At 42.7% G+C, this 18,799-nt stretch overlaps 1 protein-coding gene across 2 annotated transcripts in view; it reads right to left on the reverse strand.

Moving 5' to 3' along the window:
- Positions 1 to 18,799, reverse strand: part of PLPP1 (phospholipid phosphatase 1) — a 98,344-nt gene that overhangs the window by 7,924 nt on the left and 71,621 nt on the right. For both annotated transcript variants that reach the window (XM_048503092.1, XM_048503093.1), the window contains exon 4: positions 13,655 to 13,712. In XM_048503092.1, the coding sequence (XP_048359049.1) occupies positions 13,655 to 13,712 (58 nt within the window). The remainder of the gene's footprint in view (positions 1 to 13,654; positions 13,713 to 18,799) is intronic.

Raw genomic sequence — 18,799 nt, forward strand, 5'->3', positions numbered from 1 at the left:
TAAATCTGCTGCCATGAATAAAGTAACTCTCCCAACCCTGTTTTGCTGGCAGAAGGAAAGGTCTAATTAACCCCACTTTCAGGCATTAAATAAGAATGGGATAGAGGAAGGAAGGAAGAGAGGAAGGAAGGAAGGGAGGGAGAAAGGGGTTAATTCCATGTACCTGCTGGTTCCATGTACCCATGTACAAAGCTTTGGTTAAAATGCCAACCCAAATTTAGGTAACAAAATTGCTTTACAGATTTAGAGACTTTTTGCTTTCTCTTATGATCACGCCACCTTTCCTGTTATATCCACTGTTTAGTTCCCACAGCTGATCCACTCCACTGTCAAGTCCTCTCCTGCCGCCTCAGTTATGTAAAGCAAACAGCACAAGATAAATGTTTTAAAGGTAGCGGCCTTCAAGTCTGCTGTCTCCATAGACTTTGCACCATCCAGCTTTTTTAGGCAAAGCACACTTCACTGGTAGTCTTGCTAGTAACCTAGAAGTTCACAGGAAAAAAAACCCTTTCCTACAGCGGGTATAGGTGCTAAAAACACACGCGAAAACTTCATAAATTTGTGACACATACAAGCTTTTTTCTACACCCTTCCATGCAGAAACATTCACAGGTTGGATTCCAGACAACACTTTCCAGTAGCTGAACAAAATTCTTCTGCCTCTCCCTTCCTGCTGATCTCCAAGACGTGCTGTTAAAGAGGGACAGAGGTCCTGAGAAAATACTTGCTGCTGGGGGTTAGGGGGGGAGGTGTCTGCCACAGGAAGGGAAAATAAGTGGCAACTGCCCGCATTTAGTGCGGTTCCAGACCATTAGTTTGTGATTTGCCAACAGTTCCTTCCGACAAATGATTTTGAAACACCAGGTCTGTAGAGCAGGTGCAGCCTTACAGTACAGGTAATTTAAAAGGAAAGGTTTTAAGGGGAAGAGCTGAATTTTGTGCCAGCCGCTTGAGGCAGGTCATGCTCCAAACCATCCCTTGCTTTCAAGGAAGTATGAATCATCAAAGCATCGAAATGCCATCTGTTATTAGATTGGCAGTTGAGGTGTCTCTCTTTAAAAAAAAGAACCAATGAACCATGATGTTGTTTACAAGTGTTTTTATTGGCGTTTGCCCACACCTTTCCATCTCCTCAGCCCCATCAGAGCCAGGAGGGTTGTGAGAACAAGTTTTTATGCAATATTCCCTCAAACGATACTAATGAATACAAGCTGCATCGAAAGTGGCCTCAGGCTTGATTTGTAATGATGAAAAAGCAAGGAGACCAAACTAGTTTACTACCATTTTCTTTGCTGATGAGAAGGGAGAGTTTTGCCATTGTGTCAATTAGGTAACACAGAGCTTTTTAGAGATGGAGCAGAAAACTATAGTGATTGCTTTCAGTTAGAAGGAGAAAAGAAGAATTTGGATTTATACCCTTCCTTTCTCTCTGCTAAGGAATCTCAAAGCGGCTTATAAGCTTCTTCCCCTCCCCAGAACAGACACCTTCTGAGGTAGGTGGGGCTAAGAGAATTCTGAGAGAACTGTGACTAGGCCAAGGTCACTCCGCAGGTTTCATGTGTAGGAGTGGGGAAATAAATCTAGTTCACTAGATTAGCATCCACCACTCATGTGAAAGAGTGCGGAATCAAGCCCGGTTTCTCCAAATTAAAGTTCACCTGCTCTTAACCACTACACCACTCTGGGTCTCCTCTCACAATAGATCAGTTATACTTCTTCTCCACAGCAGATCAGCTTTTCAACATCAGCAATACCAGGACTTGTGATTCCAACAGGAAAAAAATAATAAAGACAGTACATTGATGCTCACAAAAGAGAAAGTGCAACAGGACAGACTTGCTTCTACACCCTGTAGGGCAGTTTTAGACAGGTAGGAAAGCAGAGACTCGAAAAAGAAGTGAAAGCACTTGTGACACACACAGTCAAACATATTCCTACCTTTTTCAATGTCATATAAGGCTGTACATGTTAGCAAGAAGCCCATGTGTGCAGTCAACGCTTTCAGATAATTTTCCACATATACTTTTATGAGAAAGCCCTGACTTCTTAAGAGGCCCTGACGTACACACAATGTAGTACATTTCAAAAAAGTATATTTCAAAAAACCCAACTAGTTCTTGGGTTCGTCATTGGCTTGCCTTGAACCAACAGCCAGCAGAAAACATCCTTTATGATATAAGTAACCTCAAGGACTTCAAATGTGACTAAAGTCCTTGGCTTTATAAGCTTTGTGAGGAAACAACAAAGACTGGTAGGGAAACTGATCTAGATCTAAGTTTCACTTAGAATAAGAAAACAGAGCAACACTTCATAGCTGGATCCATTGGGAAGAAATGGTGGCCTGTCTCTTTGCACTAACAGACTATCTCCGCGGTGGCAAGCCTTTGGCACTCCAGATGTTATGGACTACAATTCCCATCAGCCCCTGCCAGCATGGCCAATCTGATCAATCCTTCTCGGCAAGGAAGTCCAAAGAATATTCATATACATAACATTGCATATTCAATAGACTGAGGGGGTATCCCCAACAACCAGAAGAAAGGTATCTTCTTCCTGAACAACTTCCTTGTATGAAGCCACCAATCAAATGATGAACTGAATATACCAGTTTCTCTCTAATGGGCAACCTTGCATTGAGCAAGAGTGAAACCTGCCTGTTAGAGACAATCACACTTTATATCTGAAGGAAAGATCAGCATTTATTTTGTCTGAAGAAGATAATTTGAACTGTCCTGCTAATAGCTTTCACCTTTTTGATTTGTGGCTAACTATACAATGAGGTCACATGGTTGTTCTTGAGCAACTTTCTTATATACATTTGCTTGCAAGTAGCCACTGGATCTCTCTAATGTTCCTAATATATCAATTTCTTTGATGAAATTGTACTTGTGTTGCTCTGCACTTGTATAAGTTTTACAAACTAGGTTTTTGTGCTGCTGCACTTTTTTGTAGGCTGCACTCTAGTAAGAACATGGCACAAAGAATGCCTTGCCGGATCAGACCACTATACAGCGAGCGTTGTCAACAGCAGCCAGCCAGATACCTCCGGGCCCTCTGCAAGGAGGAGGGAGGGAGGGAGGGGAGAGGATAGAGGGAGAAAGGGAGAAAGGGAGAAAGGGAGAAAGAAAGAAAGAAAGAAAGAAAGAAAGAAAGAAAGAAAGAAAGAAAGAAAGAAAGAAAGAAAGAAAGAAAGAAAGAAAGAAAGAAAGAAAGAAAGAAAGAAAGAAAGAAAGAAAGAAAGAAAGAAAGAAAGAAAGAAAGAAAGAGGAGGAGGAGTAGTTTGGATTTATACCCCACTTTTCTCTCCTGTAAGGAGGTTCAAGGAGGCTTACAAACTCCTTTCCCTTCCTCTCCCCACAACAGACACCTTGGCTAATATCTAATAGGCTAATATCTGCATTCTGCCCGTTTCAAAAGCTCACCTAAGTTTTAAGCACATGTGCAGTTAGCTGCCCTCTGGAGCAACAGGTCTAACACAAGACAGGATTCTGGGTACAGTCAATTGCCAGCGTCTCTGTCAGATTCGCAGTCCCCTCTCCCGGGATACTCGACAAGAACAGTTTAAGGCATGAATCACCTCTACAGACTCTTTCATTTTTCCATGCTGGGAGGGCGAGGGAGGGAGTCACTTATGGCAATCAATGCAAATGCTACAGAAAAGATGACAGCTACAATTTCATAGGCAGGGACATGTCCAATTTCCATATCAAGCAAATCTTTCCACTCCTGAGTCACTCAGGACAGCTTCCCAGCTAACTTTAGAAGAAGAACCAAAGTCCACATCTTAAAACCATGTTTTATACACCTTAGAATTTTATTATAAAATTTTATTTCGGATTTTATTTAGATTTTATTATAAAACATCATTTTTGGAAAAAGCTAAAGGGTAGGGCTTTCCAAAAGCCTTGTTTCCATCTTCCCGCTACCCCGTTCCAAGTCCTAGCACTTTTTATGCCAGCCAAATAATAGACAAATGCCTGAGTATGAATCACTCCCTTCATTCAGAAACCCAGGAAACAGATGCAAACCTCTTGCAGTCAGAAAGGAAAAGGAAAAGTGGGTGGAGGTAACTTTTTATAATCTCACCCGGTTAAAACACCCTCTACCCTTTGCTAGCAATGTGCATTTCAACTGAGTTACTTTTGCAACTATTCTGTTTCAGGGAAAAAAACTTCTGTTTCAATCTACAGCCCACAGCAAAAACATGAACCGTTAATACTTATTTGCTTGCTAGTTTCTTCACTATATCACAGATGCATTTCAGAACACCAAGAAGGTTCTTCTGTTCTAAAGTTGTCAGTATCTCCAGCATTGTTCAGTGTTCACCAAGTATCACCTTAATTTCTCTAAGTAAATGCTGTGGCCAGCAAAAGATTATGTCAAACATTACATAAAGATTACCCCACAGCTGTAGATGTATCACTAAATACTCTAAGTCAGTGGTCTCCATCCTGTAGACCTGGAGCTCTGGCGGGAGGGCGTTACCCAAAGTAATAGGAATCTATCCACTTTTTAGTTGGGGAATTAGCGAGAGCAGATCTTTGGCTTAGTGAGCGGCTGGGCAAGCTCGGAATCTTGGTTGCCAACTTTTACAGAGAGTTGTTTAAACAAGAAATCCGCAGGAGAGTGAATTAAAGTTTAACAATTTTATTAAAAGAAAATAATAATTGCACAGCACATAATGATCAAAGCAGCAGAGTACAACTAACAGTCCTAGGATATAAGCAGTGTTGAGGGGACAGGTTTGGAGATAGATGGATGGAAGTTTGGGGGATGGGGGAGTTTGGGGGATAATACTTTGCCAGATTCTGAAGCGGCTTCAAGTCTAAGAAGCAGAGTCCAGGGCCCACCTGGGCTCCAAGGAAGCAGGGGAGAAAGCAGATGGTGTGCAGTGCAACTGAACCCAAAGGCAGGCTCAGAAGTACTGGGCACTGAGTGCTGGGAGCGGGGTTATTTTACAGGGAAGGTTGGGCCCTCAGACCCTCACTCATCCAGGACAAAGGGAAGCCTTTCCTTTCCTGGGAAAGACAAGGGGAAGGTGATCAATTTGAACGATGATGCTCAAGTTGATGGGTATAGTACTTGAAATTAATGTTTGGGTATTTGGCATTAATGGGCTAAGCCAGGGAATGCTGACTCAATCACAGCTGAAAAACAATGGGAATGTAAATAAGGTGGTCTTTAGAGAGAAATTAGTCAGAGGAAGAAGCTAAAATTAGCACTGGGACACTAGAAGCAAATACATTAGCATGTTCTTTGTCTTTAATGTGGTAGATAGTCCAGGACTGGAGGTGGCAAGCAGGCTTCTATAGCAGAAGTATGGTCTTTGTTTTTATCCATTTAGTAAGGGAGTGGCAGACTATTATGGAAGGCAGATATTGGACAAAGATAAGTCCAGACAAGGAGCTGCTGTTCAGACAGTGACTTCCTTGTGGGCAGGTCACTTAGCTTTCCTGCCCACCCCACATTTCCAGCAGCCCAGGAAGGCCCAGAGCTGCATACTATCAAGGGCCGGGACCATCACTGGAACATGACATCTCTCTCTTGAGAACTCCAAGGGAGCCTGGTGATTGCAGAGTAGGAGAGATCATTGCCCTCCCTTCAATAGTTCATACATCTGAAGTGACTTCTGACTCCAGAAAAGCCTATGCTGAATAAGTTTTGTTGTGTGTTAAGGTGCCCCTGGACTTCTCCTTTATTTTGCCACTTAGATTAGCAATCCCTACATCATCACCCCTGGAGCTCAGAATATGCCCACAGATATGACTGTATTCTGGAGATGTGGTTCCCTTTTTCTCCAACCAAAGAGCCATAGCAGGGGGTGGGGGGAGGAACCAGGCAACCCTTGATTACACTTAGACCCAGCACAATTGAACATTCCTTCCAATGGAACACTTTGTATCGCACATTAATTATTATTCGTGTTAGATTCTGACACCTGTGAACTCCTTTGGGAGCCAACTTACTACTGAGAAGCAGGGCTGAATTCTAAAGAAGCATCCACCAATTGTTTCATCAAAAACTGAAAAGTGAATGAGTACACACTGTGCTGTTTTAGCAAAAGGGTCATTCCAGGCAGCTACACCTACAACTCCAAACTATACAACTATGTGAAGTTTCCTTATACTATGTCGAGTCCTTGGTCTCACAATACTAGAACCAGGGGTCATTCATTGAAAATGCTGGGGGGGAAGAATTAGGACTAATAAAAGGAAACACTTCTTCACACAGCGTGTGATTGGTGTTTGGAATATGCTGCCACAGGAGGTGGTGATGGCCACTAACCTGGATAGCTTTAAAAGGGGCTTGGACAGATTTATGGAGGGGAAGTCGATCTATGGCTACCAATCTTGATCCTCCTTGATCTGAGATTGCAAATACCTTAGCAGACCAGGTGCTCAGGAGCAGCAGCAGCAGAAGGCCATTGCTTTCACATCCTGTACATGAGCCCCCAAAGGCACCTGGTGGGCCACTGCGAGTAGCAGAGTGCTGGACTAGATGGACTCTGGTCTGATCCAGCAGGCTAGTTCTTATGTTCTCATGATCTTAAGTCTGCAGTGTCTACCAGACTTCCAATCTCAGACAGTCACAAAACAGTGCCAGCCATCTCATTAAATGATTTAAGTATAATAAATAAGCAAACACACCTTCCTGGGCTGAAAAAATAATATGTCTCATACATATATGTATTATTATTTTTCAAATTCATGTGGACTCTACTGTGATTATTTATTTATTTGTTTGTTTAATTTGATATACTGCCCTATCCCCAAAGGGTTCTGGGCAATGTTCAGCACAAATCATCATAAATAAAATCATCATAAAACACAGGAATACCAAGAGGAGCGAATAAATAACTGACCAATAAATAAATACCTAAAGTTAATAACTCAAGCTCCATGAACTATAAAATACTAATTTCCATTAAAACAGCGATTACTACACTAAATTGGCGTCCTGCGAAAAACCCTTACTTAAACCCAACTAAAGAGGAAGAGGAAGAGGGAACGGTAGGTCCCAATGATATTAAGGGACCCTTAGAACAGGAGAACAGAGGGGGCACATCACTCAGCAACTGGTCTCTTCATTTAAACGCATTACGTATTTTCTCAATCAAAGGGTCCTAACAGCACAACAACTATCATGTGCAAATCCAGAAAAAAAAATTTTTGACTTAAAAAGGGGTCCTCATATTCAAAGTCATGGCCTTCCCTAATCCACCTGTGAATAATGTGTTGATAATCAAACCAATCTGAAATTCCAAACACAGGTTTAGAGACATTATTTGTACTACCCTGTTTCCAAATTATTTGTACTACCCTGTTTCCAAATTTCTCCAAATTTGGAGAAAGACATGATTCTTCAACCCAGAAAAATTGATTGCCAGTGAGATTAGGGATAATTCCAGTCTGTTCCAGAGGAGGTTTGTTCTCTCCCTGTCCTTGCACAAAAAGTGAAATCCCCAACATCCTCTTATGTTTAGTGTGTCATCCTGTTAGGTCTCGCAACCTTAAGCCAACAAACGGACTCTGAAGTATTGATCAGTAGCGTTTATTGAAAAGGCATCAAAACACCATACTTGGCAAAGCCAATTCTGATGAAGCTGGCGTTCACAGTGCCCTTTATCCCACAGTGAAAGCTCCCCTCCCATTTTCCTGAGAGGTTGCGAAAAAACAGTCTCTGGAGCTAAGGCGCCCCAAGGTCAGCGGTAGATAGCACAAGAAAGCCACCTGGCTTCCTGCCCTACAAGATAACAGATGTAATACAGTTCTGATGGGGCAGAGGCACAAGGGAAGCCTAGTCGTCTACAAAGCGTGTGAAGCCATAAAGTGGAGATCAAGGAAAGACTGCACAGATGGCTGTGGATACATATAGCAGGATGGTTACATATATCTTTCTAGCAGCATCAATTTGTTATTTTAAGCAGTTACATTGACTTAGGAATGTATCTCAATCACCTAGACAGCATCATCCCCTGAAATCAGAAATAAGCAACACGATGTAAAATAAGTTAATGCATACAAGTCTTTTCTAAAACCTCAGCGTAAGTCTACTGGAGCATTTCCATAGGGTCACTGGGGAAAAAAAATAACAAGAACATTGGTCCTTATAATCCTATGTCTGTGGTACAGCAAGCTTCTTTAAAGAAACTGACAAACTGTGGTGTCTGCTCCCACGCCAGAGCAAACACTTCCTCTGAAACGAGCATTCTGGAGAAAGTTGAAACAGTTTGAAACAAACTCTGTAAAGGATTGAGGGGAGACTGGGGCTCCACTGGTTTCCCAAAGCCTGCAGAGCCCCTAATTTACTTGTCAGTGTGGCTCATAACTACCATATCCTTTCCGATCTGGGCTGGAGGTTGCTGCTTCCCCCCACTGTTGTTTTTTTTTTGCAGTCAATCACAGTATCATACATCAGATTCCTCCAGCCCTCAGGAGGCTGACATTGCAAGAAGTCTGGCTCCGATTAACACAAAACTGTGAGTAATGCCACATGTTAAGGACTGGAGAGTCACGAGCAGCGCAAAAGTACAGCTGAAGCAGAGCGTGCAAACGGCAAGATGAAGCCAGCCCGAGAGTACATTGGAAACAGGTTATCGGGCCCACCAGACTTGACGTGGGGCCGGTGGCAGAGCTCTTGGACTGCCACGTGGGAAAGTTCAGAGTCCTGAAATGTCAGCACAAAGAAGTGACTGCATCTGCATCGCGTAAGCTGCTACAACAGGCAGCACCGAGTCCTGTAGTGCTGCACAAAACTTTGCCTTGAAAGTTTGTGAAACAAAACGAGTCCACGGAAATTATGGCACTTTCTAGCCTTTTTTATTTGTTTGTTTGTTTGTTTGTTTATATTGGATTTCATAGACCGCCTCATCCCCAAAGGGCTCTAGGCGGTTCACAGTACAGTAAGGACCAATAAATTACTTTAAAAACATCTAAAAACATTTAAAATTCAATACGCAGCAATAATAAAAAACTAAACCCATATTTGTGGCACCCAGTCTTAAGGCTGGTCTTATGGCCAGGGAGGGGCTTGCAGCGCCCAAAGATGTAACCCGTATGGGCACTGCCGGATGACAAACCATGGCGGGGGCTCATTTTTCATTTTATTCCATTTTTATCCCACCAATCCCCCAATTTAATGCCATGGGCCGGGGTGGGGGTGGGGAACAGAAGACAGCAGAACATCTTCATTTACTACTTATTTACTAAGCCATCATTGAAGTGATCATGAGTATAATGCTATCGCCATAAGTAAATGAAACTCAGCAAGAGTACAGCCAGCTATCCTGCTGTCCTGATATTTATTTTATTTTATTATTTGATTTAGACCTGCCCTTTCCCAGCAAACCAGGCTCAAGGCAGTTTGGTACTAAAGGCAAGAATGATATAGGATGAAAGGGTTTTTTTTAGTAAGCAAACAGATAAGATGTGGAAGATACAGCAGAGCAGTGCGTCTCTACCTATCCTTGGTACGCCAGAACAAACAGAACACTTTGCCAACTTCCTGATAGTGCCAGGGGAATGTACCCTATTTAACGGAAGACACTATTGTGACCCCAAGGTCTCTAAATTGCCAGCTTTACTGGCATAAAGCCAATCAGTTTTATCTGGTAAAGAAAACGGTTAGAGGTCTCAGTGTCGCAATCTCAACCTATTTTAAACGAGTAAGAAACCCAGGGTGTTGACGTGGAGTCTGGCAGAGTTTTATCTGGTGAAGTGACAAAATGCTCAAGGGCCACAGAATTCCAAGATTCCAAGCCATGCAGACATGTCAATGGCTACCTTACACCCTATAATAAGGTACTGAAGGCACTGTACATGCATAGTAAGGTATTTCACTTATTAACGCCATTCAATACAGTGAGGCACAGGCATTATTACACCAAAATGGGAATGAAGAACAAATCCCTAGGGCCATTTTTAAAAACGAGATGAAGTGAGCATGAGTGAGCTTTTCCCATTAGTCTCACCCACAAGTCAAGCATAGTACTAGGTCCCTCCTTCTAAAGCGACTATTTGCTGTGCGAGTGCATTTGCTTCCAGCCAGTTGCTTCAGAAAGGGGGATGCTTGGCTTTAAAAAGGAATATGACATAGGAGGAGAGGGTGTTTTTTTTTAAATAAATCCTTATCTAGTACTTCTGAGATGACAGCTGCCTTACCAGCGTGATGTAGTGGTTAAGAGCAGGTGGATTCTAATCTGGAGAACTGGGTTAAGAGCAGGTGGATTCTAATCTGGAGGACCGAGTTTGATTCCCCCGTTCCTCCACTCGAGTAGCAGAGCCTTATTTGGTGAACCAGAAGTGTTTCTGCACTCCCACATTCCTGCTGAGTGACCCTGGGCTAGTCACAGTTCTTTGGAACTCTCTCAGCCCCACCCACCTCACAAGGTGTCTGTTGTGGGGAGAGGAAGGGAGAGGAGCTTGTAAGCCACCTTGAATTTTCCTTATAGGAGAGAAAGGTGGGGTATAAATCCAAACTGTTCTTCTTCTACCATATTGACCAACATGGCCCTCAGTGAGGCTTCTTGTACCGAAGTCCTTATTCATTCATTCATTCATTCATTCATTTTCTACCCACCCTCCTCTGAGGGGGCTCATTGATGGCAAACCAGACAGAATCAGAGACATTGTTAAAAGAAATATCCCACTTTCCATAGTATTGGCACTATTGACAAAAGCTTTCATACCATGTACTGTAAAGGACGCGTGCCTCTGACCTTTATAAATGATCTGAACAAATAAACTGCCCCCCACCCAAAGCCTAATTTCAGAAAGGTCTCAGTCAAGCCCTTAAGAGTTGCTGCCAACAAAACAAGAATGCAAATTGTGTCTTCAGGCCCATAATTAAGAAAGCTTATGATAATACTGGGAATCAAAGAACTCTTACAGTTTATCAGAGAAACAAAACTCCACTTTTGGAAGTGATGACTTGGTGAATGAGCAAAAAAAAAAAGAATTTCCCCCTATAGTCGTACTATAGGAAACATTTTTATGCAAAATTTTAAAATGCAGGTGCATTTTTTTTAAAAAAATCTGAATAATCAATCTACAATCTACAATAATCAATCTACAAGATAGCATCAAAGCAAGGTTGGGAATAATTTATGAGATCCTGTCCGACATGCCTCGCTGAAACAACTTCAGGCTTTGTTAATTATTATTTGCTACAATAGACTTGCATTAAAGATGATGCCTTCGTTTTGAAAGATTTTGTGTAGGCCACTTACTGGCAACAAGTCATGCTAGAGTTAGTGACATTCATTTGAAAATAAAGACTTGCATCCATCTGATTTTCTTTTGCATTTCTAAATAATTTTTTTAAAAGAATGCTTGAAAAAATTAGATGTGCAGGAAAACTTAGATATGCATCTTGAGACATCTACTGTTGAAGGGAGTTTGTCTAAAGTAGGACTTACTGGGCTATATGGCCGGCAAGCACATGGGGACAACATTCCAGGGGCATACCAACCAGGGGGACATATGGGGTCAAATGTCCCCAGGCCATTTAGTCATGTGGGGAGCGGAAAATCACTCCCCACACCCCTCCTCCTTCCCCCCGGGTCCACACACTGAGTTCAAGACCTGGTGCAAAAAAAGTTGTTAAAACAACCCACAAACACCACATTACTCTAGAATGGAGAGGAGGGAGGCACAGAAAACTCAGATTTTCCACTGGGCTACATTTTCCCTAGATACACCTCGCACTCCCTATGTGTTGGGCGGCATCCAACTCATTCCAAGCTATTATATGACACGAGGGGGAGATGTTGCTGGGGCTCAGCAACTCTTGGCACAATCTTTTGCAGAAAAGTAAACAAGGTGTGAAAAAATGTTGTAAAAATAAACAAATTGAAGGAAAATAGCACAAATAAACCACAGGATAAACCGTATTTAACAGAAAGCCAAGGTAAACAAAAGTATGTTGGCTCTGGCACCAAGCAAATGGCTGGAAGGAAGGAAGGAAGGAAGGAAGGAAGGAAGGAAGGAAGGAAGGAAGGAAGGAAGGAAGGAAGGAAGGAAGGAAGGAAGGAAGGAAGGAAGGAAGGAAGGAAGGAAGGAAGGAAGGAAGGAAGGAAGGAAGGAAGGAAGGAAGGAAGGAGAATGAACAGACGAAACCAAAGGAGAAAAGACAGAAGTCAGAAAAGGAGAATAAACAGATGAAAGAACACATGAACAGAAAGAAAGAAAGAAAGAAAGAAAGAAAGAAAGAAAGAAAGAAAGAAAGAAAGAAAGAAAGAAAGAAAGAAAGAAAGAAAGAAAGAAAGAAAGAAAGAAAGAAAGAAAGAAAGAAAGGCCACAGCTCCAATCTTTCTGTATCATCATGCCACAACTGATGGGGTATTCCTTGATTTCCATTTAGCAGCAACACACATTCTTGCAATCAATTCCTTACCATGGGATCTTTACAAAGCCTGACAAGGGGACCTTAGGAGTCACTGGAATTCACACCCTGTAATTTCTTTAGTCAATAACCACTTGCTCCTCAAAAGGTACATTTAATGACACCAATGAATCATGTAGGACAACAACCAAATGTTATGTTAACTTTATTAGCATTGAATGGGGCATACTTCCTCCCATTCTATTCTCACAGTGGAGGCCAGCGTATTGGAGGCAACCCTGTCCCCTTCCCCAAGCTTTGAGTTGGGGAAAAGAAGGAATGGATCACTTAGAGCAAAGGAGACTTTTCTTCCTGCCCACGCCTGTTTGGATCATTTCTGTTGCAACATTCAGACATGCTGATGCTCCTTATAAATTTGGCCCATTGTCAGAGGAAAATGAGCCTAACTGCACGGCTTGTGCGTCTATACCAGGGGTCTGCAACCTGCAGCTCTCCAGATGTTTGTGGACTACAATTCCCATCAGCCCTGTGAAGGGCTGATGGGAATTGTAGTTCATAAACATCTGGAGAGCCACAGGTTGCAGACCCCTGATCTATACTATTAAAGGCAGATCAGGCAGCAACCAAGGGTGATAATCCAAGGTGGTCCCTGATGGTTCCTGAGCCCATAAGGGAAAGGGTGGCATCCGCATCCAATAAAGCAAAATAAACAAGGCATGCCTTTACCAAACAGAAGCTTTGTGTGAGCCCACTCCTGTGTTTCTGTGGGGATGCCTGGCTGCCCACACTCACCAATCACTTCCCAACACCTTCTACCATGTCACAAATCACTCCAATACATCTAAAGTGGCAGCAAAGCCTTACGTCGGCCCCTCTACTTCCACACCACTGCAGAATTAGTCAAACTACCAAGTTAGAACATTCAAGAAACAGAAGTTAGGAGTTTACACAGGCACCAATTTTGTTACTATTTGCTGTTACCGGCATACTCTCTGAGGACCTTGTTAGCAGGCACAGGATATAAAAAGGGAAAATACAGCCAGACAGTTTCTTTTCCCTCTTGACTCCACGTGCTTCTAAGCTGACAGCTACTTTGCATGATTCTGAGGGAGCTCACCTAGAACGCAGTGCCCAACACTTACCAGCCTTCAGTGAAACAGTTTCACGGCACGTGTAGTGCCTGCACACCCACATTTTTCGTCATCTGAATGCTTCTCTTGCATGCACACGCCCCAAGGAAATTTTTAAGCAATGTGAGAAAACTTTTTAAAAGCACACACCCTTACAGCTGGCAGCTGAACAATATACTTACCGCGAGGAACAGCATGCAATACATGGAGAACGAAGAATGTCCAGAATAAAATGACAATCTGAAAAACAAGAGAGAAAGCCATGTGTTGGTTGGTTTTTACTGTGCACAATGACATGAAACATTACACCCATCAATGTATTGTCGAAGTTCGTTTGGAAGGTCAGTCACGGCGCCCATACTACGGTCTTTTATCACTGCTAATGCCCCCCTTCAGAGGAAAGTATATTTCGTGGGCTTTTAGCAGCAAAAGAAAAGAATAGCAAGGATTTATGCCACCTGAAACAGACGCGTGCAGCCTCGTTCACTCTCCACCGCTGCCAAGTGGAAGTCAAAGAAGGTCCCATCTCTAGATGAATGGTTGGAAAAAAATTATATTCTTATGGATATGGACTGTACTGCATTATCTTTGCAGGAAGAAGATACGAAGAAGAGAGAAAACATATGGACACCTCTAAAAATATTTTTTTTAAAGATGGAATTTGAGATAGACAAATTTAACATTCAATGTCATAAAGTTAGCATCATAGTGTTATCTAAGAGAAGCTCTGTTTTGTCAATTTTCCGTTAATTTGTTTACATGTTAGGTTTGCTAACTAGGAAGATAAGCCCTGTTTAGCTACTCGGCATTTATTTACTCCCATTTGGGAGAAACAAACCAAATACTATAGGAATTATGCCGATAAACTAAAAGGAGAAAATTTATGTACAACATATATGATTTACTGTTGTAATATATTTGTATTTTTTATTTATTTATTTATTTATTTATTTATTTATTTATTTATTTATTTATTTATTTATTTATTAAACTTTTATACCGCCCCATCCCCGAAGGGCTCTGGGCGGTGTACAACACAAAAATATAAATACAGTTAATTAAATTACTAAAACCATTAAAACAGCGATAACAGTAAAAGAGGCGTCCGCCAACCCCAATTTTAAAATTCTCCCCGGGGAAAAGAGAGGGGGAGGCGGCGAGTCATGTTAGATTATAGGCCCAGGTATAAAAGCCAACTAGGGGCCAACTGGGGCCAAAAGCCAACTAGGGGCCAACCCATATTCAATAAAACTATATTTTAAAAATGTATTGTCGAAGGCTTTCACGGCCAGAATCACTGGGGTGCTGTGTGGCTTCCGGGCTGTATGGCTGTGTTCTAGCAGCATTCTCTTCTGACGTTTCGCCTGCCAGACACAGATGCAGGCGAAACGTCAGGAGAGAATGCTGCTAGAACACAGCCATACAGCCCGGAAACCACACAGCACCCCAGTTATAACGCAGAACTTCTGACAAACTTCATGATCCCAGCTCTGCTCCAATGGAGATTTTTCAATTGCCAAGTGTAGATTTAGAACTATGACTAGGGAAAACGGAGTCAAGACAGCGCCCAGCACTCGCCATGCTGGCAGGGGCTGATGGGAATTGTAGTCCATTAACACCTGGAGTGCCATAGGTTCGCCACCACGGGGCTAGACACTCTGTAAGCTGTAAGATTCCTTTGACTAGAGAAAAAGTAGTCCTTTATAGAGTATATTTCACAAAGCAATAATATGCCTGTGGTCTTCCAGTCCTCCCAAAACTTTTTAAACAGCTTATCTAGTGAGTAACCCCTCTGCCAGGATTCACTGTATGCAGCAGACAACTCTGGGATGCAGGCTCTCATATGTGCTGTCAGTCTTATACTGGCCTGTAGTCGTTGCTACTGGTCTTGGCAGTCTGAGTTCCTAAGAATGTACTCAGCACCCCTCTGAGGATCAGTGCATCTGACAAATAGGAAGGTCCCTCACAGCATCTGAAACCACCTCTGTTCACAGACAGACACGTCTATCTGGGGAGAGCGTTCCAAAGTTTTGGCACTCGGGAGCAAGATGACTTCTTCTTGAGCCACACCCATCTAATTAGTTTTATTCCTTTATTTCTGTTCTTTATGCCCGCAGACCAGTAAGTCATAAGCGAAGCAAAATCTGAAGGTTTATTAATACAGAAATAGCCAAACATACAGAAAAACAAAACCTGAAATACACAGTTAGAAAGAAGTATAATTAGAACCCATAGATAATTTTTTTTTGCCACAGTGAGAATTACATTCGGAGCAGTATCAACCAATATCTTTGTAACTATGTTTTGCTTTAGGGCAGCTCCCCACTTCTGGATATATACGGTGATTAATTTATCTCAGATGAGATCCTACTGACAAATAGTGCCCAAATTGTTGAAGGCTTTTCATGGCCAAAATCACTGGAATGTTGTGGGGTTTCCGGGCTGTATGGCCGTGTTCCAGTAGCATTTTCTCCCGACGTTTCGCCTGCATCTGTAGCTGACATCTTCAGAGGATCTTCCATTCAGGCACCAAGCAGACCAAGACAAGCTTAGGTTTGAATGCTATATTACGGTATGTGCTTAAAACGCTTTACAGAATCTCATCCTCACAGTAGTTCTATAAGAGAAGATCAGTTTTGTTATCCCAATTGTATAGATAAGAGGGAGATAATGAGATGGGAGAGATGGCTTCCCTCTGACAAGGTATGACAGCAGAAGGAGAATCTGAACACTGTGATGACATGCAGACAGATTTCAGTCCTCAGACACAGCTTTGCCACAAGATATAGCTCACACTGCTGATCAGGTGTCTGGAAACACTGCTGCCAGAAGAGGGGGAGACACTAATGCATGCACCCCTGTCCTACCACTTGACTCCCCTTACCAAAGTCTGAAAGCTGATCTTGCATTGAGCAGGGAGTTGGACTAGATGACTTGCATGGCCCCTTGAAAATCTATGATTCTAGAATCCACTCCACTGACTGCAGGGTACAGCCTAAAATGCAGCAAACAGAAGCCAAATCTTCCAACTTCAGGAGAGCCACTGATGGTGTCAAAGTTCCATCTGGAAATTTGTTCTACCCCTTTTCAACCTGCCAGCCACACACATTTGTTTTCTTTTTGTCCCTCTCTCCCTGCCCTTTTCTATTTTAATATCTTAAACAGCAATAGAGGCAGAGAGAGAGAATAGAATTAATGGCTTGCTGAACATTCCTCCCCAGGCAGCAACGGAGGGGCGGCCCTTCTTCCAAAAGCAGCTCTTGGAACATTCCGTCTCTCCTGCCAGCCAAAGACATGAGTCTTCCAGACTCCATTGCTACACTAGCAGATGCAAACCCTTATCCTTTGCAATACTGCCTTTCTCACCCAAACAAATAAGCTGTGCCCAAAGCGAAAGTATCCTATCACTGGAAATATCAAGCTGTGACAATCCCTCTTTTCCTATTGAGGGGGGAACACAGCCGCCTAAGATTTTTGGGATCTAGGTTTGTGATAAACAAGAAATGTGTTTTCTACTTGGACTGAGATGAGTCATAAGGGTGGATTCTTGTGGCAGGACCAGATAAGACCGCTGGCTGACTAGGCTGAACGGCAAGGCTTGAATCTGATTGTACGTATTGAACATGCTTAATAGGCTTATGTATATTAACTTCTCCTCCTGCTCTGACAACAAACTGTATTATAATGAACATACAGGAAGAATATGGGAGGGGGCACATATTATGGAGTAACATGTAAATAGGCAGACCGGAAAGTTGTGACTCTAAGTACCCTTAGCCAGTGGGGGAACAGAGAGGGTATGGCAAATTCGGGAGATGGGAATAAACATGCTGTGGATATACTGTTTTGGCAGAGTGTGCCCAGGTGGGGACAGTTCCCCTTTTTTTGCAAAAAAAAAAGCTACTTAAAACTCTCTTCTGTTGGCTTGATATTTGGCAAAGAAATATTGGGCGCCAAAGGTTCATTTTGATCTATAAACCTTCCCCTCTGTAGGCAGCAAGTAGGGTGTGTTTGGTTTGGTCCTGTGAGTTAAGTTTTGTTGTGCACAAGGAGATTGCTGAGATCACTGAAGGTTGGATTAATACATAAACAACTAAGAAGACTGGTTTATTTGCAGACTGGTTTTAAAGGAGCAACCAGCAGCAGAGGTCTCCGGGTAGGGAAAGAAGAAACCTGGTGGAGGCACAACAATTTTAACTGGTTATGGTTTCAGAGAGTAGTTAGACTTTCCTACAATGCTTTCAGGCATAGACTTTTACTAACTAGCTGCTAGGTTGGATCCTCTCACCACAGGATTCAATCCCAACCAGCCTGCTCTTTCCCCAGAGTCAGACTAAACTGAACAAGGTCTGCTCATCGCCAGAGTCAGGCCTAGCAATCAAGCACTCCCTTGTCTCCTAGAGACAGAGCTGAACCACTCTGCCATACTACTAGGCAGCAGTGCTGTATTAAGCTAAAGCAGCATGTGCTATGGGCCCCGGATTTTTGAGGGCCCCACACTAAACATTTGCAAGCTGTCCGGTAAAATCGGCATCTCATTGTATTCTCACAATCTGGCAACCCTGTTGTTCATGCGATGGGGGAGCTACGTGCTGAATGGTACATGCCGTGGGTTCTGCATGTGAGCAGACAAGTATTGGCTCCTTGCTATGTTGTATGCACAGGCATGGTGCAGGAAATAGTATTACCGAAGCGTCAAACATTTTGTCATTATTATCTGGCTGTCTTGCAAATTTGAAAAAAGGAATTACTTTACTATGCAAGTAAATTATTTATGTTTTAATATTTGTGTGATTTTTTTTCTTTAATTAGGCCTCTTTTCTAACATGTGCAGAAGGTCCTACACTAGCCCTGCCAGGAAGATTTACCCTTTACTCTGCTCTTTTTCCTGAGTCAGACCTGAGCCATCCTCAGGGACAGAGACAGAACTAACTCCTCCTTCTCCTATCTTCTTTCAACACCTGATCCCCCTTCCTGATGGTGATGGAATGCTGGAGCAGAACATCTATGGGTTACTCTGACTGGCTGCTTTTCCCTTCAGGGGCAGGACGGCCTCCTCTGTTTTTTCCTCCCCACCCCCACCATCACCACCTTCAATTCCTAAAAAAAATTCAGTCCAATCACACAGCAGTTCATACATCAGGCTTCAGAGATGTCAGAGTGCATATTATTGTTTCATGACAACTAGTTTCACATATTTTTCTCTTGGAAAGGTTTATTTCAGCAAGTCTGATAAATGCGGGTTCTGAGTTTGCACTGTTTCCAGGTTCTCACCGTGGCCACCAACGGCACACTTCTTTTTCTTTTCTTTTCTCGAGAACAAACCA

This window comes from Sphaerodactylus townsendi, linkage group LG07 (assembly GCF_021028975.2).
Source record: "Sphaerodactylus townsendi isolate TG3544 linkage group LG07, MPM_Stown_v2.3, whole genome shotgun sequence".
NCBI lineage: Eukaryota > Metazoa > Chordata > Lepidosauria > Squamata > Sphaerodactylidae > Sphaerodactylus > Sphaerodactylus townsendi.